The sequence below is a fragment of the Chelonia mydas genome, chromosome 24, assembly GCF_015237465.2.
Source record: "Chelonia mydas isolate rCheMyd1 chromosome 24, rCheMyd1.pri.v2, whole genome shotgun sequence".
Lineage (NCBI taxonomy): Eukaryota > Metazoa > Chordata > Testudines > Cheloniidae > Chelonia > Chelonia mydas.
Window position 1 is genome coordinate 3,368,362 of NC_051264.2, and position 22,100 is coordinate 3,390,461.

At 54.4% G+C, this 22,100-nt stretch overlaps 1 protein-coding gene and 1 long non-coding RNA gene across 10 annotated transcripts in view; both read left to right on the forward strand.

The window, feature by feature from the left end:
- Positions 1-13,804, forward strand: part of VANGL2 (VANGL planar cell polarity protein 2) — a 44,461-nt gene extending 30,657 nt beyond the window's left edge. For all 7 annotated transcript variants that reach the window (XM_037883095.2, XM_037883102.2, XM_037883096.2 and 4 more), the window contains 5 exons: positions 2,977-3,584; positions 4,999-5,135; positions 6,218-6,353; positions 6,805-7,036; positions 8,013-13,804. In XM_037883095.2, the coding sequence (XP_037739023.1) occupies positions 2,977-3,584; positions 4,999-5,135; positions 6,218-6,353; positions 6,805-7,036; positions 8,013-8,273 (1,374 nt within the window). In that variant the 3' untranslated portion in view covers positions 8,274-13,804. The remainder of the gene's footprint in view (positions 1-2,976; positions 3,585-4,998; positions 5,136-6,217; positions 6,354-6,804; positions 7,037-8,012) is intronic.
- A 6,675-nt stretch (positions 13,805-20,479) lies between these two features.
- Positions 20,480-22,100, forward strand: part of LOC119564090 — a 44,662-nt gene continuing 43,041 nt past the window's right edge. For all 3 annotated transcript variants that reach the window (XR_005222968.2, XR_006287286.1, XR_006287289.1), the window contains exon 1: positions 20,480-20,623. This is a non-coding gene — a long non-coding RNA (uncharacterized LOC119564090). The remainder of the gene's footprint in view (positions 20,624-22,100) is intronic.

Here is a 22,100-nt window from a genome sequence, read left to right on the forward strand (position 1 = left end):
CCTCCCTAAGCCAAGATAGACAAACTGAGCTCTTTTAATCTGAGTCAGTCCCGCCAACCCCCTTAGTTTGTCGCTGTGCTTTTGCCTGATTTAAATTTGTCAACAGCTGTCTGGCGAAGCAGAGCCCAGAACACAGTATTCCCTGTGTGGACTCTCCTTACTCTTCATAGCAGGGGGTGGTTTTTTCGGTGTATGTTGTGTCGTTTGGGACAGGGTCTGAGCTAAAATGGAAAGAGCTACCCTCATACCCGACTCAGGGCTCGTCTGCACCAGCAAGGGTTTGCCAATATAGCTTATACCCAAATGAAATAAGCCAGACCAGGAAAAGGCCTTTTATGCTCATGTAACTGCGTGTCCAGTGCTGCTTATTCTGTCTTAGTTTTGAGAGTTAAAAAAAAAATCACACCCTGAAGTGACATGTCTGTGCTGGTATGTGCTTTAAGGAGGATTGGGAGAAGTTAATTGATATTTTTTGTTATTTTGGTGGCTAATATCAATGTTTGTTTTTAAGCATTTTTTATTTTTATGGATTTACATTTTCTCAGTTGTGGGAAGTTACGGAGCGGCGATCAGACAATTATTTAATGACCGTAGACGCTGAGATTCCAAAAGTTCAAGCTTTATCCCCATTAAAACTCCACTCGTCAACCTCACCTGTCAAAATACAAACAGTAAATATCCTTCAGTCAAACTCTGCGATGTTCACAAGCCCCATTTTTCTCACTTTGTCCAACTGTAAATTTTGATGATCCTCGATGGAAATATTTTTCCTCGGTTTGTGTGTCCGGTGAAATTGACATTTACCCTTCTGAGCCTAGTTTTAAGGGTAGACGTGGCCTTACTGTGCCCCCAGGAGGGGGCGACACCGACAGAACTAGCTCAGGATAGCTGGTGAAAAGTTTGCATCTAAACCACAGCCTTCTGCCAGCACTGCTCTGTCGGCAATCCCTGTCCCACGGAGCCGTGCTGGCAGAAGCCTCGAGTGTAAACGCAGTTCTGCTGGCCGCATTTGGTACTGGGATGGCTCGTTATGCTCGCGGGTTGAGGGGGGAGAGAGTGATAAGCCGCACTTTAGCTGGAATAGCTTTTCTGGTATAAGCTGTGTTCACATTCAGAGCACTTTGCTGGTATTGTGTAGTGGGATTCCTATACTGGTCAAGCGCTCTGTAATCGGGTGGTTTGCCCTTAGGGGATGTGTTAGCCACGTAAAAGCCCATGCGCCGTTCTTAAGGGGCCCACAAGGAGGCGCCAGTAAGGCTGGGGTGCTCCTGCCCATGAGGGGGTGCCCAGTAAATGGTGACCCCGCTACATGCTGCTAATGTAAGGTCTTTGGGGCAAGGCCTGTCTTTTTCTCCTGTGTCCGTATGGCGCCCACCTGGTCCGCGATTGGCACTCCTAGCCACTGCCGTGAGAGACTAATAACCATTGAATGATAACGGACAAGGCCTAGCATTGCAGGAATGCGCTACCCCAGTTTATAAACCCCTTGTTACCGGTGTAACTACAGCCGCCCTGTGGGGGTTGAACCGCTTTCAAGATCCCCTTATGTAACCGTGTGGGTGTGTAACAGGAACATCAGCGGGCTTGTGCTCTCGGCAGCCTGCCGGCTCTCTCTGGATCCCCTCTCTCATCTCAGGAAGCATCCCAGGGGAGCGGTTGCTCTATGAAGACATCATCACAGGGTTCAGGGGTTCAGGGAGGAATTTGCGTTGGCTAATGCTCTACAGCTTCCCTCCACGCCCACATCCGGCAGGGTGCGTCGGCTTGGGGACGGTCAGCTCCGCTGCCAGAGGCCTGGTTTTATGATGGGGAACCAGATGCAAGTCGGGGAAGCCGGCTGCGGTTGCCTTCCAGGTGTTTTGCCATCACTGTAAAGAAGGGGAAGTCCACTTTTTTTTTTTTTGTCAGGGTCCAAATTTCTTGGTCAAGGTCCAGTCTCCAGAGAAAATAATAATAAAAAATAACAATCATGATGATAAGTAAATATAAAGATTTCGGGGTCCATTCAAAAGCATCTGCCAATCCGGATTTGGCCCACGCTCCACCTATTGACTCCCCCTGCTGCAAAGTAACGCCCAAAGGGGTAAGGACTTTGCTCAGGGAGGTAATTAACGAGCGAATATATCCGCCCCCCTGAGGAGGAAGTCTGGGTTTCAAGTCCCCTTTAAAGGGCTTGTGGTGAATCTGAGGTCTCCAAGCAAGGGTGTGGCCGTTGTACTGCTAGGCACATGCACCCAAAATAAACGTACCGCGCCAGCAAAGGTCTCCAGTGAACCTTGCCCGTGGTACCAGCCCCTGGGGAAAGGGGGTGCTATGGGTGTCAGGAGCTTATGGTGATGCAGGGATGTGATTTCATTGGTTGTCAGTGAGGGCATTTTGAGATGGGACTTGAAAATTAACCCCTTGGAATCAGAGGGCTGGGTGTGGGTGCTGAATTCCAGGCCCTCTCCTCTTGTGCTTAACCGGGTGCTGCAGCCTCGCGTGGCGGAGGAGGGGTGCATGGCGGACTGGCACGTGGGCGTAGTTGCTTTTCCTCTTGTTAACGTTCCCATTTCAGAGTTTATCTGCTGCTGGTCAGGCGTCACTTGCGGGGGAAGGCAGCCTGGGTTCTAGGCCTGCCCCGCCCTGTGCCTCAGTGTTCCCCTCTGTAAAATGGGAACAACGATCTTGTCCTCCTTCGCAAAGGGCTTTGAGATCTGTGGCTGGAAACCAAGGAACCGGATTGATTCTTAGATCTGTTGATCTGGCACAGCTGGGAGGGGAGCACGAGGCCAGGCAGGCCGTGGGCATCTGATCCTTCGGGGCTTGGATGGTCTAATCCTGCAGGGCAGGGGGTTGGGTGGGCTGGGGGTAGTTCTGATCCCACAGGGCGGGGGCGGGGGGAGAGTCTGATCCAGGGGGATGGAGGGGGGTGGCAGAGTCTGTTCCCACAGGCCAGCCCCCATTTGTAACCCTTTTCTCCCCGCCCCTCTTTAGGATGACAACTGGGGCGAGACCACCACGGTGGTGACTGGCACCTCGGAGCACAGCATCTCGCACGATGACCTCACGCGCATCACCAAGGACATGGAGGACAGCGCCCGCCTGGACTGCTCCCGCCACGTGGGCGTCTCGCTGGGCGGGGCCCTGGCGCTGCTTTCCTTCCTCACCCCGCTGGCCTTCCTGCTGCTGCCCCAGCTGCTGTGGCGGGAGGAGCTGGAGCCCTGCGGCACGCCCTGCGAGGGGCTCTTCATCTCCGTGGCCTTCAAACTCCTCATCCTCCTGCTGGGCAGCTGGGCCCTCTTCTTCCGCCGCCCCAAGGCCTTCTTCCCCCGCGTCTTCGTCTTCCGGGCCCTGCTCATGGTGCTCGTCTTCCTCCTCGTCGTCTCCTATTGGCTCTTCTACGGCGTGCGCATCCTGGACTCGCGCGACCGCAACTACCAGGGCGTGGTGCAGTACGCCGTCTCCCTGGTGGACGCGCTGCTCTTCGTCCACTACCTGGCCGTGGTGCTGCTGGAGCTGCGCCAGCTCCAGCCCCAGTTCACGCTCAAGGTGGTGCGCTCCACCGACGGGGCCAGCCGCTTCTACAACGTGGGCCACCTCAGGTGAGGGGCGGGGCGGCTGGGAGGGTGAGGGGGACGTCGCTGCCTGTGCCAGCGGGGCTGGGGGAGAGTGAGTGTGTGTGTGACCAGGGGGAGAAAGGGGGTGTGTGTGTGTGTGTGACTGCCCCCTGGTGGGGGAGAAGGGGAGTGTGTGTGTGTTCGTGTGTCATTGAGAACGGAAGTGAGTGTGTATGTATGTGTGTTACTGCCCCCTGCTGGGGGGGAAGGGGAGTGTGTGTGTGTGCGCGTGCTCGTGCACCATTTACCCCAGGAACGGGAAAATTGTAGGTGAATGTGTTTAAAACGCACCAGCCTCTGCTGGGTGGTGTCTATGTGCCCCATGCCTGGGGGGAAGAGGTGTGTGTGTGTGTGTAAAGTGTTGCTCTATGCTAGAGGGAACTAGACCTCTGTGTGTGTTTGCACACACCGCTGCCTGCTGCAATCTCGGAAGGGGGGGTGGTGGCAGTGTGTGTGTGTGTGTGTGTAGGCATGTCCATGCATTTTGTACCCACATCTGCTTGGGGGAAGTGCGTGTGCGCGCCCATGAACGTTCCTGTGCTACCATCCCCCGCTGCATGGATCTGCACCTGCGGCAACAGTGGAATTTGGTCCAATAAAAGATATTCCTCACCTACCTTGTCTCTACGGTCACAGCCTCGTCCAGACCATGTCTCCTTTAGCTCCAGCTGCAGGGACCTTTCTGGGGCCTGTTCCGAATCACCTGCCCCTGGGTTGTAGTGAGGCTTGATAGGATTAGATTTTTATTGGTAAATATCGGTAAGCATCAATTTCACTATCCACATGCAAACACACAGGGGAAAACATTTCATCCAGGGTCACTGAAATTGGCAGCCAGGCCAAATAAGAAAAATGCTGCATGAGAACCTCGTAGAGTTGGATTTAAGGAGATTTACTTTGCCTCTTCTGGCATGGGGTGTTGACATCTCGGTTACAAAGCTTTGGCTTTTTGAACTTCCAATATCTGCTGTTTAAATAATTATTTTCTGACCTGTCCGCCCCCACTGCGTCCTGCGATTGTGAAAACAGAAATCAGTCAAAGTTTTTACAAACGCTTAAAACCAACCATGGAAAATTATCCCTCGAAATGCTAAAACAATCAAAGTTGAGGTCTAGTTGTAGTCACCGTACAGGGGCCGGCTGTCGGTCAGTCTGTACTGTGGTGGCTGGTATATGCTGCTGCCACCGGACAGAGAGCTCCAGCCCCATGGCGTGGTGTGTCAATGCGTCCTCTTCCTGCGGTGTGTGGCTCACAGATCCAACACATCATCGTCTCCCTTTTGTTCTCCCCCTTCTGTGTACATGCGTCCCCTCCCTACCCCACGCCCCCCCCGGCAGCGCAAGTCTAACCTGTTATCTTGTGTCCCTCCCCGTACCCTGGCTGTGTCTCTCCCCGCAGTATCCAGCGCGTGGCAGTGTGGATCCTGGAGAATTATTACCATGATTTCCCCGTCTACAACCCCGCCCTCCTCAACCTGCCAAAATCCGTCCTGTCCAAGAAAATGTCCGGGTTCAAGGTGTACTCGCTCGGCGAGGGTGAGCTTGGGTCTCTCTCCCGTCCACCCTCCTCGCTGTCTCTTCTTACTCTTTGTTTCCCCGCACTCTGTCCAGCCCCGGTAGCTCCGTTGACCTTAGTGATGTTATAAGGGGGAGTGAAATCGACCAGCTTACTTCTCCCCTTGCTCCCAGCCTCCGCTCTGGTTAACAGGAGCTGATTTTATTTGATAAGCTCCCTTTTATTACCAACTTTCTTCCCCTCCTTTCTCCTCTGCCTGAGCGCGGGATTATTCTCTGTCTCTCTGGGAATTGCTTCGGATTTGAATGCGTTTCTTCACACCAACATGGAAGTTTTATACCCGACCTTTCGCTCCCCCCGGGGGCAGAGGTTATTGGTAACTTACCGACGTCACCTGAACTGGTTTAAATGTGCCTAAAATAGGGGACTCACACCCGGTTAACTAGAGCCGGGTCATTAAACCAATACCATTTACTGACTGTAGACAAGGTTTTGGGGCAGGAGGCCTGAGGGTGGGATTTTCGGTAGCCTGTTAATATTTGATGTGTTTGAAGGTAGGCTCCACCTAAAAACCTGGGCAACGGGCATGTGTCTTTCCCCCTCCCCCTCTCCGCCCCCGTACCATTCAGATCTAGCTCCAGACCAGGGGTTTGGATCCAGTGTTCTGGTGCCAGGCCAGGCTGCAGCATTGATGAACGAAGCTGCCGAGACTTACAACCCAGCAGGTGTCTTCCCTGCTTCCGGCTGCAGCGTGAGTCCACAGCGGCTCGCTGTGGCCAGTGAGCTCGTTGCACAGGGTGCAAGCCAGGCAGGGCTGAGCACGAGTCGCCGGGGTGCTATAAAGTTGGGGCGCTCCCGGCTTTCGGAGGCAGCCCGGGGGATGGGCCAGAGCAGGTGCTGCTTGCCGGCGGCTCTGGAAAGCTCAGCGTGGTGCTGCATGGCATGCCCTCTCCCCTGCCTGCGTTACTGGCTAGTTCCCGCTGCAGAGGCGCCCCGGGGGGGGGGAGGCGCTTCTGAGCACAGGGCCTGGCGGGAGCGAACAGCGACGGCTCCGGTGAGCTCTTCCCCCCGCGTCTAACCCCCCGCCTCCTTCCCCTTCCAGAAAACACAACGAACAACTCGACGGGCCAGTCCCGGGCTGTTATCGCCGCGGCCGCCCGGCGGCGTGACAACAGCCACAACGAGTATTACTACGAGGAGGCCGAGCACGAGCGCAGGGTGCGGAAACGCCGCGCCAGGTACGGGAGTCGACGGCGGGCGGGGGGGTGCAGGGGGGTGCAGTGCCCCCTAGTGGTGGAGGGGAGGCAGGGCTGGGCTGGGGTGACTGTAAAGGGGCTTCTGTCCTGAGGCTGCTGGACACAGGCAAGCCCTATGGTTCTTCCCGCAGCACGGCTCTCGGCGTGGGAGACGGAGAGACCAACTACGTTAGCACGGGCTGCACATCCCGCCTGGCCGGGGACGCTCCCCCTGAGCTTCTTTGACCCACAGCAGGTCAAATCCCCCTAGAGTCCTCACAGATTGGGTCGTGACTGGGGATTGAACCCAGGACTCTGGGTCTATGAGCAAGGTCGCTGCTCTCTGGGGCGCAGGGTGCCTTGGGCCAGCCTGGGGCAGGGGCAGGCTCCGGAGCCTCTGCAGGGGTTTCAAGCGGAGCCAGCTGGGTCACCACGGCCGCCTTTCTCCCGCCAGGCTGGTGGTGGCCGTGGAGGAGGCCTTCACCCACATCAAGCGGCTGCAGGAGGAGGACCAGAAGAACCCGCGGGAGATCATGGACCCGCGAGAAGCTGCCCAGGCCATCTTCGCCTCCATGGCCCGGGCCATGCAGAAGTACCTGCGCACCACCAAGCAGCAGCCCTACCACACCATGGAGAGCATCCTGCAGCACCTGGAGTTCTGCATCACCCACGACATGACTCCCAAGGTAGGTAGGCGGGCGGGCGGGGGTGGGAGGAGGGGTAGGCTGGGGAGCTCGGGTGTCAATGGGGGAAGCTCCAGTTCCTCTGGGCCAACCCGAACTCACCCCTGTTCCCTCCGTGTTCCCCTGCAATCCACCCCTGGAGACATTTCCCCCGTGAGAATTACTTCTGCAGGCTCATGGTCGGACCATGAAACCAGAATCCATGTTAAACATGGATTCTGAGCCATTGCCCCGTGCCCCTTTTCTCCTCCACCTCCCCATCTTGGCTGGCTCTGGGGTTGAGGGTCCGTCCATCACTGAGGTAGCTGAGCTATGGGTGAGAAGTCCAGCAGCCGAAAGCCCTGGTCCCATCTACACCGTAGGGCTGTATTTCAGAGCCTGTCGCTCCAGCGTCCTCAGCATTGGTAGACACATATTAAGTCCCCAAGCTGAGATGCATCTATTGCAGTTCAACACAACCCCGCAGTAGCTTTGTTCCCCAGCATCGCCATGCATCGGCCATGTAGGCCAGTCCCTCCTTACCGGGTTTGTACCCGTGCATGCTGGGAAGATCTGGCCAGCTATCCCATACTACCTCGGCCTCTGGGGGCAGAGAGAATCGTGGGTGTTTTTTGCGTGGTGCAGTGCACCTTGGGAGAGCCTGCCCTGCAGAGGCAGGAGAGCTGGATAATGCGGTTGGAAGGGGCCCTAGCTACAGTCAGTGCCCGGGATACAACTGGAGGACGGGGTTAGAGGTCGAGGCCTGGTGCCTCAGGGACTGTGAGAATCCCCTGGGCCATGTTCCACGGAGCTCCACTGATGGTCACCAGCTCAGGTTCTGGCCCCGGCACCTCTGCCGTTGTGATAAAGGTCGGGCAAGCAGATGGTGGGTTTCCATGGCAATGCTGCAAGGCCTCCTTCCGGCCTGACCCACCAGGTAGCCAACCAAAGACCACTATCCATTGAGAACGCCCCTCCTGTCTCTTCTCCTGTCCCCCAGGCCTTCCTCGAGAGGTACCTGAGCGCTGGGCCCACCATCCAGTACCACAAAGACCGCTGGCTGGCCAAGCAGTGGACGCTGGTCAGCGAGGAGCCGGTGACCAATGGCCTGAAGGACGGGGTAGTCTTTGTCCTCAAGCGCCAAGACTTCAGCCTGGTGGTGAGCACGAAGAAGATCCCCTTCTTCAAGCTCTCCGAGGAGTTTGTGGACCCCAAGTCACATAAGTTCGTCATGAGGCTGCAGTCGGAGACCTCGGTGTGAACTGCAAAGGGGGCGGGTTGGGCTATGAGCTATGAGCAAGCTCCCTCCAGGACTCTCCCTTTTTTGACCGGAGCTCAGAGAGACCACCATGCAGGGAGAGCCCTGTAGGAACCTCCCGGAACCAGCGTGCATGTCCTAGGGCTCCGTCTCCTCTCTCTGCCTTCCTCCATCTCTGCTTGCCCCCCATTTGGGGGTTGGGGGCAGAGCCCTTTCTCCTTCCCGTCTCTGCTGTCTCCAAAACCCAGATTCTTGTAGCAACCTCCCAGGAGGTCGGAAGGTGCGTCGCGCGAAGGCTGGCATTTTAGCAGGAAGAAGATCCCTCATTTGGTGCCAAAACTCAAGGGCTACTTTTATTCCTTCCTTCACCAGCGTCTCCAAATGCAGCTGGGTCCGAGGAACCTTCTCAGTTTCCCTTTTTTTATTACTATCCCGATCCTGGCCTTTTTTACACCTCCCCCGGATGTTTGGAGTTTGTTTTTTAAATCCCCTCACGCGAGGCTTTTGGAGCATTTGCAAGCGTCCCTCCAGTATCGTGGCTGCTATCGAAACCTCCCTGCTCCACCTGCGGGCAGGAAAAGACGAACTAACGATGCCGAATCTGGTATAGGAACCTCCTCTTTGGCTCTTCTCTGGGGTTTTCCAGATCAATTTTTTAACAACAACGAGAAGACTAGTTTTAAAAAGTTTTTTAAATAGGGATTTTTTTTCGTGTGTGCTGATCTCTGTGCTTTGTAATGGAATCCTGTGTTTTTTGTAAATAGTGACTCAAACCGGCCCAGTTCCACTTCCTTGACTAACTGGGTCCAATTCCTCCTTTACACCAAGGGCATCTTTACACCGCTCCGGCAGTGTAAGGGGGCCTTAAAGTGGATGTCAGGTAGGGTTACGCTGCCGGAGTGGCATAAAGGGGCCTTTGTGTCCAGGAGAATCAGGCCTCCCCGCTGATAAGGCTGGTGAATGTGCTGCATTGCAGGATTTGAGCAGAGTGACTCATCTTCCTTGTGCCGAGGCCTCAGGCTGTTCTCTGTCTGGAGGCTGAGCTTGGGTTTAGCAGTTGGGATTTACAGGAAAAAAAACCGCACCGAATCTCTCCCATGCCCTAGGAATCATCCCCAGCCTCGGGCGAGTAAAGCCACTGTGACTCTTGCTTTTGTTAAGGGTCATGACAGCAAGGTACATGCCTAACTTTACCTCTTTAAGGTACTTACGTGGCCCCCATCACCACTGCGTCTGGGGGGCTCACAGCTCCCCTGTGCGGTCGGGCAGTGCTGTTGTCCCTGTTCTGCAGCACAGGTCGGCGAAGCTAAGTGACTTGCCCAAGGAATCTGTGGCGGAGAAGGGGCTCAAACCCAGATCTCGCAGGCCCAGGAGCCTAACCACTAGCCCATCCTTCCTCTGAGCCCCACCCGCAGCGGGTGTAACCCAGCGTAGGGCCGTTACCTGTAATGGAGCTCTGCTGACTTATACCCGCTGAGATTCTGGCCTGTTGGTGTAAGTGGAACTGCTCTTGTGCTGGAAGTCAGGTGTGTGCTTTAACGGCCTTGCTGGTTCAGGGCCTATCGTCACACGCACGTTTGGTGCGAAAACAGCCCCTCCAACTGTGCTCCCATGATCGCTGCAGTGGCGAGCCTGGCTGCTGCAGACTGAGCTGGGTTCTCTTCTTTCCTCCTGCGCCATCCACAGAGCCTGGCGACAGCATCTTCGGCCTTGGTTCTCGGCGCCCCGAGCCTCGCACGGCCCCTCACGCCGGTGCACAGCCGGGTGTAAAAGGCTCCCCCTCCTGATCTGGCAGTCTTTTGCCCTCCCTTTGTACTGATGACCCAGGGAGCTGGAGAATCGGGTTCTTTTGTCTCCAGAGCTGGTGCGGGAAGGGGACAAGCATGCAGAGATTGCAGCTGGTTCCCGGGGCTGGCCGCAGCTAATGAAATCCAGTTTTTGGCTTTGTTACAAACGGAGCTGGTTGAATCTAGAGATGAAGGCCTCCAGGTCCATTTCTCCTACGCCCCCTTTGTAGATTGAATTAGTTTCAACACGCCAGCTGGCCCCCTGCACGAACAGGGCTCTTGTCCACAGAAGAGGGCTAAAGCCAAGTCACATGACTTAAAAATAATTTTTGCTTCCTCCTGGCAAACTTTGTCCTGGTCTCCCCCTTTAATTTTGTTTCTGGAGCAGCATCACTGGGCGTGCATCAAGGGCCCAATCCGGCTCCTGCTGGAGTCTCCAGAGGCCCAATTCCTGACCTTCCTGCCCCTTCACGCCAGCTCAAAGCGAGCGTGTGAGATGCAGCCGTCCTGATCCACTGGCATCTTACACCTGACTTTGCACATGCCTCAGTGACCAGGGCCCAGACCCTGCCGACTCCTAGGTACACGCTGAGCTTTATGTCCCGTTGGGCCTGCTCCTCTGCGGCGCCCGGTGTGGTCATGAACGCGGGTCACTAGTGCAAAGCGAGGGCAAACCAGAATGGTCATGCGTTCACACCCGTCGCACTGGTGCAGTGGGGGTCTGACCCTGTGCCTGTCGGCATCCATGGTCATGCTCCCAGTGACTTCAGTGGAGCAGGAGCAGGCCCAGAATGCACCAGGCACAGGGTGATGGAGAAGTGGGCACAAGGGGACCGCTCACATGCACAAGCGACAGGATCCGAGCAAGGCCGGGCGCAAGGCTGCGGAGGATCAGGTCCAGGGAGAGTGCGGGGGTGTCTCTCCCATGTCCCCAAAGATTCATTCCTTCTTCCCTCCCATGTCCTCGGGAGCCTGGAATCAGAAACCTGCAATTCGTTACTGTGCCGTGGCCTCTCCCTTGGTACCGAGTTCTCCCACTCAGCTGGTGCGTGCGTCTGGAACTCCCCACCCAGTGGATACTAGAACTGGCCGGCCGTCTCTCCCATGGGCCTGTATGAATTCTGCCTATGCCAGCTTCAGTGCTGGGGAGGGGCCTGGGCTAGACCCGCCGCCTGCCCTCCCCAACTGCAAGTGGCAACATTACGATGGGCCCCTCGCTTGGCGGGTTTTCGTCTCCCTTTTTTTGTTTGTTTGTTTTTTAGGTCAAACCAACACGAAGTCTTTTTGGTTACAAATACCTCACGGGTTTTATACTGGGTCCTTTCTACCGTCTGTGCCGTTGTCGTTTGCAAAAGGATGGCTGTGTGTGTTGGGTTTGAGGAGAACTCTGGGGCTGTGTGAGGGTACTCAGAAACGTCGGGTTGCTGTAGGGGTTGGGGGTGTTGTAGGGCTCGCCAGGTTTTGTCACTGTGATTTCAACTTTTTTCTTTTTTTAAAGCACTAAGATTATTAAAGGGCTGTGATTTGTTGGGGCAGGGGGGGAAATTGACGCTATTTTGCTCTTGAAGTCAGATCTGTGGTTAATTTTTTTTTCCTTTTATTTTTAAAATTAGGGGTCTCCCCTCCCCCGCCCGGCTTCCATGCTGTTGCTCAGAGGTTTACAATCGTGGTAACTCCCTATCTCTCTAACAGCCTCTGGGATGTCAACTGCCTTTCTTTCTGAGCTCAGATCCTCCAGGCTAGCCCCCCAGCTGGTGCAAGTTGCCGTAACATCTGTCCATCAGTCCGCCTGTCAGTCATAGGGTGTTATTTTCCCACCCATCACCATAGTATCTGGGCGCCTTCCACATAAGATCAATAGCAAAGTCCCTAGGATTTTATGGCCTTTTTCAGGGTCAGAATTTGGGCTTGGGGGTAAGTTGAGCCCAGCTGTGGATCTGGGTCTCCAAGTCTGTACAAAGATACTCTGCTTTCCTCTTTGTCCTGTTCTCTCACTGTTATTTGACTTCAAAGAATCATAGAATATCAGGGTTGGAAGGGACCTCAGGAGGTCATCTAGTCCAACCCCCTGCCCAAAGCAGGACCAATCCCCAATTGGCCCCCTCAAGGATTGAGCTCACAACCCTGGGTTTAGCAGGCCAATGCTCAAACCACTGAGCTATCCCTCCCCAAGCCTACAGCCCCCAGTATTCCCAGGAGGTCTCCCATCCAAGTACTAACCATTTAGCACCAGATTCACCATGCGTGCAAAGTTCGCCCTATGCTGAGGTCCGTGCACCACTAAGCCCTTTAAAACAGCTTTGGTGGGACATCACTGGTGCAATTGCTCTGTGCAAGCCCCTCTACACAGCAGGGGAATATCACCCCGTCTCTTTCTTCCCTATTCCCAGCATCCTCTGTGCTTATCACCTGGGTCCGATTTTGTTCTTGGTTACACTGGTGTAAATCTGGAGCAACATCAGTGGAGTCACTCTGGGTTTGCACAAGTGCAGCTGAGACCAGTCTGACTGTCTCTCGTCTTCCAGGGCTTTTAACCCTTTGTTTCCATCTCCGTTCCATGCTGCTTTGGATCTCTGTACCTTGGCATTTCCATTACCACACCAAGCTGCCAGCTTCCCCACCTATCTCTGCTGGGTCATCTCCCAACATGACATCCCACTCCCTTTGTTTGGCTCAGTTAGTGTCTTGGCTCTTGTCCTCTCGACTTCATTTCCTTCCACCCTTAGGCCAGATTCCGATCCCAGTGACACTCATGTGGAGTCACGTGAGGAGGGTCACTGGAGAGACTCTGGATTGACACCAGTTCCACTGAGATCAGAAACCGGCCTCCAACTTCACATCCAGATTCCGATATCAGTGTCATGGCACGGAGGTCAGTGAAGTGACTCCGGATTTACATTTTTTTAATCATGACCAGAATCTCGGGCCTGATTCCTCATTGTCCTGCAGCTAGCTTTACACCACTGCATAGCAGGTGTCAGCGACGAGACAAAGCGCAGGACAACCGAGAATCACAACCCATCGCTCCAGTCTCTCAGATTCCTTAACATCCTCCACCTTCCCCTAGAAAACAAAGCCCTGAGCTGTAAACCCTAAGCGTCAATATTCCAAGGACAAGAGGATCCAGCTAAAACATCTGGGTCATTGAAGATGCTTCATGCACACATCTGCTTCCATTACTGCTACCTTCCACCAGCAGGGCGATTCCCTTACCATCACCATTTCTTCTCCTCCAGAGGATTTGTTAATCTGTCCATCTGTGTGTCTCCTTTCCTGATCCTCCAGGGGATCTTTCGCCGACATGGTTTTATGGATCCGTCACCATTGCTGTGAGCATCTTGTCACGTTTCCGTGTGCACATTTACAGGGGGAGAGTTGTTGTTTTTTTTTTTTAATTTTTTTTTTAGTTTAAAAAAAAAAGACAAAAATACTGACTCTTCCATGGAGTGCGATTGTAAATGTAGAGGCTTTAGGGGTTTTGTTTTTCCACTCTGAGTTTAGGGAGAAAAAGGTTTTGGGGTTTTTGTTTTTGTTTTTTACAGAGCTGATACCTTGTGCATGCGTGTAGAAAATTGTAAAATGTAAAATTGTTTTTTAATATATAAAAAGTTTGGTTTTCCAGTTTGCAGTGAATCTAAGCATTATGGCCATGTTAGGAACTTTGGGTTTTTTTTCATAAATATAGGAACTAAAACTGTACAAATTTTTTTTTTATATAAAATAAACACATTTGACATTTTTCTTTTCCTTCTTTTTCCTGTGACTTTGTTACTAAATTGAGAAATAGAGATTTCTCTACACTGGTGGTTCTGAACCTGTACCATACCAGTGCCAATATGGGAAGGGCGGCATGGTCCAGACGGGCAGTGTTACCTAGTGGTTAGAGCAGTAGACTGGAACTTTGTTCCCAGCTTTGATGCTGGGTAACCTTGGGCCAGTCAGTTCCCCTCTCTGTGCCTGTTTCCCCACCTATAAAATAGGGCTGATAATGCCAATAGAAGAAAATTCTGGCAGGGCTGTTAAATCTCATGCTTCAGGGCTTAAGCTATTCTCTAACTATTTAGCAGTCAGGAGGGAACCTATCATGGGGGCAGAGTATCTCACCTCTGCCTAGGGAGACGTTTCTTCCACCTTCCTCTGAAGCAGCTGGTGCAGGACCACTGTCTGAGATGGGATACTGGGATAGATGGACCATGATGGGTCTGATTCAGTCCGGCAGTTCCTAGGTCCGTTTAAAGATCTAAGCAAGGGAGCTCCCCACACCTCTTCCTATGGGAGACCATTTCCCAGGTAAAGATCTCAGTGTCCGCGTAAACTCTGATGGTGTCAGCTCTGTGGGATATAAACTCTGATTCTCAGCTGCTGCCTACACCACAGCGCTGCAGCTGTTGCCATTGGGCTGGACACAGGCAGAGGTGAGGGGAACAGTGTCCTCCCCCCCCCCCCCCCCCGTGTTGTTGTTTCCTGTACAGTCCGCCTGTTTCTTTTAAAACCACCAGCTGTGGGTTTGGGTGTGTGCGTAGTGGGGGAGGAGATGGGTGATGGAGGGAAGTTGCTTTTTTCCTCTAAGCTCATGCTGTGGTCATGGGCTACGCCGACTTTTTCCAGCACATGCAAAGAGTTTCAGAACGGACTGCTGGGGAGATAGATCGTGTGGAACAGCAGAGTGTTTCTTCAAACACGGAACAGGAATGGGCCTTCTCCGTCCAGCTGCTTAGCCACAGCTGCACTGGGGAGTTTCTGCCTTATAACCTTCCCCGCTCTTGCCAGACTTCCGGTTACAATTTTAAAGAAACAGGACCCAAGGGCACAGAAGGCCAGCTTCTCATTTACACTAAGGCTTTGGCTACATACACAAGTAAACTGCTTTAAGTACACTGGTATAATGAACATTGTACAAACCCCTAGTGTGGATGCAGTTACATCCGTCTAGGTTATTGCCATAAATGTATCAGGCCTGATTTACACACGCAGTTTGCATGGGTATAATTATGGCCTTGCCTTCACTGAAGTGTTAGCTTGAGATATAACTCCAGGGTTGCCCTGAACCCACCCCCTCCCACACACACGCACACACACGAACATGCCATGAAGACAAGCCAAGTGTTGGTTGGGCAGGGGTGGGTGGGGGTAGTGTAATTGAGAATCGGGTCTTTTGGGGATATAGTTAGTGTCATCGTTTCCCTTGTATAGCCACAAAGACTCAGATCTTAAAATAAGAACATGCGATCGGCCGTACTAGGTCAGACCAATGGCCTATCTAGCTCAGTGTCCTGTCTCTGGCAGTGCCCGGTGCCAGATGCTTCAGAGGGAATGAGCAGAACAGGGCCATTATCCAGTGATCCAGCCCCTGTCGCCCAGTCCCAGCATCTGGCAGGCAGAGGTTTAGGCACAATAGGAGTTAGGAATCGAGGAGCTCGCACCCTTGCCCCAGTTAGGAGCCTCAGTGACTTGACTCAGTCTCCTGGCCCAGAGCGGTCCACCTACACAAAGCACATCCCTTAGTCAGTTTCCCTTGGTGTGTGAACCAACCTACCCAGAGGGGGGAAAGAACCGCTTGAAAAATAGGAAAATGTGATTGTAAAAAACACGACAGTTAGCCGGGCTGGGGGTAGCTCAAGCTACTTGTTATCGGTTTTTAACCGGGACTGGATTCCAAGCCCCTGTTTTGGCAAATCCCTCTAGATTTGTTCCCTAATTTAAAGGTGGTGAAAACAAGGTTCCACTCCCCCCATGACCAACGGGAATGGTGTTGTGACAAGGGATGAGAAGAAGATATTTAACTAAAAGGGAAAACTAGGAAGGTGGGTGAGGGTGGAAAGAATGGGGTGGGGAGTGAAAAGATAACGAGGGAGAGATTTGGCGTCTTCTGGATGCCTCCCTGAGCACTGCATGGCACTGGAAAATCCTGTATTTTCTCCCGTTCCCCCAGGGCTGGCTCATTCCAGGAGGTGAGCTGGGTCTCAGAAGCCCTCCCCACCCAATCCACAGCAGCCCCTTACCATGCCCAGTGGGCCTGTGCTGACGGCCAGCGTCCCCCCTTGTGGGTCATTCTGAGCAACGTTCGTCTGGGCCATGCCTCGAGCTGCACGGCTGAAGCTCCTGCCCCTCGTTGCTCCACTCCCACGTGGCCTTTCTGAGCGAAGCCAGTGAATTCACTAATTGAGCTCCATTAAGGCAGATGCAGAGGATATGTTTGAGATGAGACCATGGGGCAGAAATATAATTGATGGAGAGATTGCATCACAGACAGCGTGTGTTTTCCCTCTCGGGTGGAGTCTCCCCTCTCGCTCTGCATTATTTTTTCCATTGCACCTTTGTTGTTTGTTCCCTGTGAACTTTGCCACCTACCCTCGGACATTATTCTTCCAGGGTGACTCTGAGTGTGAGGCTCCCAGGCAGCATACTCCGGGGGACAAAGCGCTTGGCAGGCCTGAGGTCTGGCCCCAGCTCGTCTCCAGTCATTCTATATGACGTTAAGCAAGTTGTTTCCTCTCTGCGTGCTTCCGTTTCCCCAGCTTGGAGATCTCCAGTGGAGTAATGGGGATTTGCACTAGCTGGGGATCTGGCCCTAGGACTGTTCATTACAGGGCAGTTGAATGGGGAAGGGGACTGGAGCCAAGAGGGAAACTAGAGGCCAGAAGGGTCAGCGTAATTCATGGAAAAGAGCAACAACCAACCAACCAACCAACCAAAAAAAACATGAAAAAAGCCCCAAGAGCTGGAAAAAAGAAGACAGTAGCTAATGGTAATGACAGGAATCTGCCGCAAGAGGGGGCTCCAACCGAAGAAAGGAGGCAGATGGTCTCTGCACCCCATACCGGAGCCAGCCGTGAGGGGTCCTGCTCCACTCCGGCAGCAACTTCTGGGGGAATTATTTGAGCCAAATCAGAGGGAATTGGAGATTTACATACAGCTCCCCCCCCTTCCCCGCCCCAGCATCTATCTAAGATACTTGTTTAAAAGGCCTTGCAGGGCAGTGGGCCTTTATTCTAACCCATGGGGGCTCTGCAGACAATCAGTGGCTCAGATCCCACGGGGGGAGCAAGTCTCAGATCAATAGCTAGGGGAGGGCCAAATAAATCAACCCCACCTTCCCCACTGGCTCCCTGGAACAGCCAAACATTTCCGAGGCTCAGAAATAGCCATTGAAATTCCCCTCCCCCATTTGGGCCATACACCCTTCCCTCCCTCCCCCTGCCGGTAGTTTATTTGTCTTGCGGTAGCGCCGGGAGGAAGCCTTCCTCATGGACCCCGCCCCTCACAGTGCTAGGTGCTGTATGGACACAGACCAGAAAGACGAGGCATGCCCCACAGAGCTTACAGCATAAGACAAGAGACTGCAGGTGGCTACACACAGATGGGGGAGCACAAGGAAACCTTGAGTCCATACAGGTCCTGATGGGCAGGTCTCAGCTCCCTGGTTTGTTGGGGGCCCCATGGCAAAGGAGAGGGCGGCGGGCCAGGTGGCAGATTTGCTGATGGTTCCGGGGCAGTGGGGGGAGGGGGGCGGCAGCACAAAGGGCGGCTTGTTTGAAAAATGTGCCAAGTGTGCAGGGAGGGCTGGCATCACCGGCCAATCAGAGGCGGGAGCTGGCAGCTGAGTAGCCTTGGGTGACCTTGGACAAGGCTCCGTGACAAGGCCTCAGTTTCCCCAGCTGTAAAATGGGGATAGGGATCCCACCTTCCTTTGTAAAGCACTTGGTGACCTTGGGATGCGCTAAGGCTTTGATGCCATTCTACTAGTGTATGAGAGATGGTTGTTGCAGCCGCCGGCAAAGATCTGAGCTAGGCTCTCAAGTGGGCCCAACCCTACTATTCACCCTTCTCTCCTACCCACGAGATCCATTCTGCTTCCCAGAGCGCCACGCGCCCCCGGCTGGCAGCGTTCTATGTGGACCCCCCCCCCCCAAGATGACACCCAGAGCTGGTCAGAGTGTGGTCATTTGCACTAGTGCAAAGTAGGGGCCAAACCCTGCCAGTTCTAAGCTGGTGGCGTTTTTACACCCGCCAGCAGGGGTGACGACACAAGGCACAGCGAGGGAGTGGATTGGGCGTGTCGCTGGCCGCCTGCCCTCCCCCTCCCCGCCTGTGTCTGCAGTCCTGCTCTTCATGAGTTCATTTCGAACCGCACATCCCCTGCGTAAAGCATCCCATTGGGTCCGGTGCAGCCCCAGCCCGGCTGGTGGAAAACTGGGTGTGTAAAAAAAAAAAAACCCTCCCCTGCTCCACGGAGACGCTGCAGGGGCTGGTCGGGCTGCTGCTCCCTGGCTCAGCAAAGGAAGGGGCGATGAATGGAAAGGCCACACTGCACACGAAGCAGAGGAGTCAGCGAAGGCCTGTGGAACGCCCGATCCCGGCCCCGCCCAGTTAGGCTGCGCAAGCAGCTGGTCCGTCGGATGCACTCGTCTGAAGTGGCTGGCCCCTACAAAGCCCTGTGGCCCGGCTGGCCAGAGCCAATGTGGAGGCAGCTGGAGCATGCACAGTAAGCCTCTCCCCTGCGTGGCTCTGGTGACAGAATCCTGACTGCACCGGCCATCGCACCTGCTGGAAGCTGAGGTGGCGGAGCCGAGGCAGGAAACTAAGAGCTGGTTGGCACACAGACGTTGCCCTGGTATAAGTAAAATCAGGTTAGTTGGCCCAGTGCAGGCCCCTGCAGGGGCCCTGCTCACAGCTGGGTTATAGAGAGTTACCCTCATTTGGTCAATGGCCTGGCCAGAGGAGGGGGCGTGGCCAGAGGAGGGGCGTGGCCAAAGAGGGTGTGGCCAGAGGTGGCAGTAAACTAGAGCATTCAGGGGCAGCTCTAATTTACACCAGGGACCCTAAACTCCAGGTTTGAAACAGGGCAGCTTCCTTGGTGAATAACCACTGATGGCTGAAATCTGGACAAGCCCGCAGCATAATTTCATGTGTCTAAGATCACGGCCCCTGGCCCAGAGCAGGGGCTTGAGTCATAGCCACAGAGGGGCTGTGGGAATGGCCTGCTGCTCAATCACCGGTGGGGGGTGGGGACAGGATATTCCATTTATAACCCCAGCACACCGTCCTCCCCCACAGAAATCCCACGGCCTTCAGGGAGGTGAGAGTATGCGAATAACACCTTGCTTTTTTGCAGACAACTATAAAAAGATCCACCCAGCAGAAATGTCAGCCACAAAAAGTTCAGAGCCAGGCAGTGGCATAGATCATTGTGTGTGCACGTACACACGAGCACACGCGTGACACACAAACACACGTGTGTGTGCGCGCACACGTGCTGCAGAATGATCCAGTGATCAGCACCTGCTATTTCATGGCAGGAGCTCTCGGGAGGTTGCTAGCGGGAGTTTGTTTAGCAAATAGAACAAGGTGCGGGGGGGGGGGATTCTTTTCTCCCCCTCCAAATCATCCTGTTTTCTTTGAAATCAGACCCCAGGCCCATTGCCCCTACCAACCCATATGTGCCTCATCGTTCTCAGAATGAGTCACCTGGCAAAGGTGCCATGGTTTCGGGGCATGAGTCATTTCCTTTGGCTTTTGCATTGTCTTATTTTCCCCTTCCACCTTTTCCATGGAAGATCCAGCCCTGTCTCTTCCTCAGAGACGACTGGGGACAGCAGCAAACTCATTTGGAGTTGGGGTACCCTCATGTCCCTGGACGTAATTCTCTGTGGCACCTTGCACGCTCGCTCACCACAGCAGAGCGTGAAACGCCACCACTCGGAACCAGCAGCGTCTCACCCTCAGTTTGCACTGGTGCAAATGGCTGTGTAAGGTCTCAGGCGCTGGGGAATCGGGCCCGCAGGCTAGGAAGTGGGTAGGGTAGGAGGCTGAAGGCACTGTTGCTACATGGCTGGTGGACTATTCCTGCTACAGGACATGGTTCTTACGTAAACAACACCCCCAACCCAGCAGCCGTGCTCAGCCCAGCTGAGCAAGATTGGCCGACAGACTCTGGGCGCGTCTACACTACCAAAGAAGGGGCCTCCAGATCACCAAGTCCGCTAAACCACTGGAGCAAACATCTTGGGGCCAGAGCTAAGACAGGAGCCGAGTTGCCCTGTCTCCGTGTGCCAGCCCCCTGCAGGGAGAGGGACATGGGGTTTGCATTTTGGGCGGTCTTTGTCCTAACATGCATCCCTGCTATGGGGCCAGAGGAACAGTTCTGCCCAGACCACGCTCCCTCCCAACTTGACCGCGCCCTCTCGCCTGTGGTCCTCCCAGGCCCTGTTCTTGCTCCGCCCCAGCCTGGCCCCTTCAGAGATGGTGCAGGTGGCTGCAGGTGTCAAGGGCCTCGGGGCAACAACGAACTGGGCCAACAGGTGTTGCCTGTGTCTGCACTCCAGCGCCCTCCGCTGCTGGCACCAGGGAGCTGCACAGGCCCGAGAGCTGGCGTGACTTCCTGGACCCAGCCCACGTACGCTTGTCAAGTGAGAGCTGTGGTCTCATGGTGGGGCTTTTTGCCGGACTCAGTCACGAGTTCCCAGTCACGCCCAGCACAATTGCCCCTAGGGGGTCAGAATCCCCCAGAGCGCAGGCTGAAAAAAACCCAGGTAGAAATTCCATCAGACCCCCTGACGTGGAGCGGTGAGTACCCCCGACTTGCCATTGGGTTGCCGGACTTTTGTGGACCATTCAGATCAGAAAAATGGGGCCCGGAAAAACGTTTGCATGACAGAGAAGTGCATTTCTGTGAACGTGAGTACGAGCGCCCCGAAAGAGGAAGCAGCTTCGCTATCTGCATTTGACAGAGAGGGTTTTATTTTAAGAAAATGAGTTATTTCTTCTTCCGCTCAGTTTGCATTTAAAGGGCTGGAGTCTCAGCTCACTTCCTGGGGTGAATCTGAAGTAACTCCTGGCTTAAATGCAGTGACTGACTCACCTGCGCCTCGGGCTTGCACTGGAAAGCAGGAGGAAGGGTGGGGCCTGAGACCTTAGTCGAGCCACAGACGATAAAACTGCCCTGCCTCACAGGGTGCATTAAAGGTTGTGAAATGCTCAGATAACCGAGTAATGGGAGGCCCTGTAGGTACCCAGGGTCGACAGGTAAAATGTTACTGCCTTGGCTTGGTAGAATATTCCCCCTCTTCTCAGCGTGAGTGACAACACAAGGTACAAGGCAAGGGGAGGCCAGAGCCCTCCGCATTTTTCACGGGTGTCACTGAGATCCGATGCAGCCCACTGCGGCTTTTGAGACATGCCTCTCCGAGCTTCAGCATCCGCAGCGGAACCCGGCCTCTTTTGCTGTGGGCCTGTGACGATTTGGGGACGCTCTCGGGACAGGGTAGGAGTTCGGTATGAGATGATGAGGGCTCTGGGCGTATCTGTATCAAGCAGAAAACTCCATTTGGAAGGTGCAGCCTTTTCTCTGGTGTCCATTCACATCCGTGTGGGACCAAAATTCCAACAGAGCTGTCGTGGTCCAGGGCTGAACTGGTCCAAGGCTGGAAATAGCAGGTCGTTAAATTGGGAGTGCTCGCCCATTGAAATAGAATTGCTCTAAGCAATACTGGCTTCCAGCCAGGAGAACTGGTTTAGAGGTTGCCCGGCAGCGTTGGAATGCCCAGATCCTAAATTGCATCTGGGTGCCAACGGGAGCTAGGCACCTAAATACCTCTAAGGATTGGGGCCCAAGTCACCTGGGATCTGGGGGTCTGGGACCACCTGGGGAGGGTGAGCAGGAAGCCACCTGACAAAGGGGGCTAAATGTGACAAAAGGACAGGAGCTGCCTTACTCAGGGCCCATTCTTCACCAGCTGAAGCAGCGCGAGAAGCAACCTGGCACGTAGGAGCTTGATGAGCCAGGGGACCCTGCCTACCTGCCTGAGCACAGCTCGTCCCCCCCGGACCCCATCGGGAAGGGTGAGCAAGCGGGGGGCCCTGCGGGTTGGAGGTAAGTGGGCTGTGGGGACCGTACTCCCTTGTGCTTTCTCTGTTCACTGACAACGATGGGGTTAGACTCCAGGGCCCAGCGTGCGCCTCTGAGAGAGGTCAGTGGTAATCCCTTTGCGTGGGGTTCTGGCAAAGGGCATGTTTAAGCAATGGGGGGTGGGTCAGCACCCCC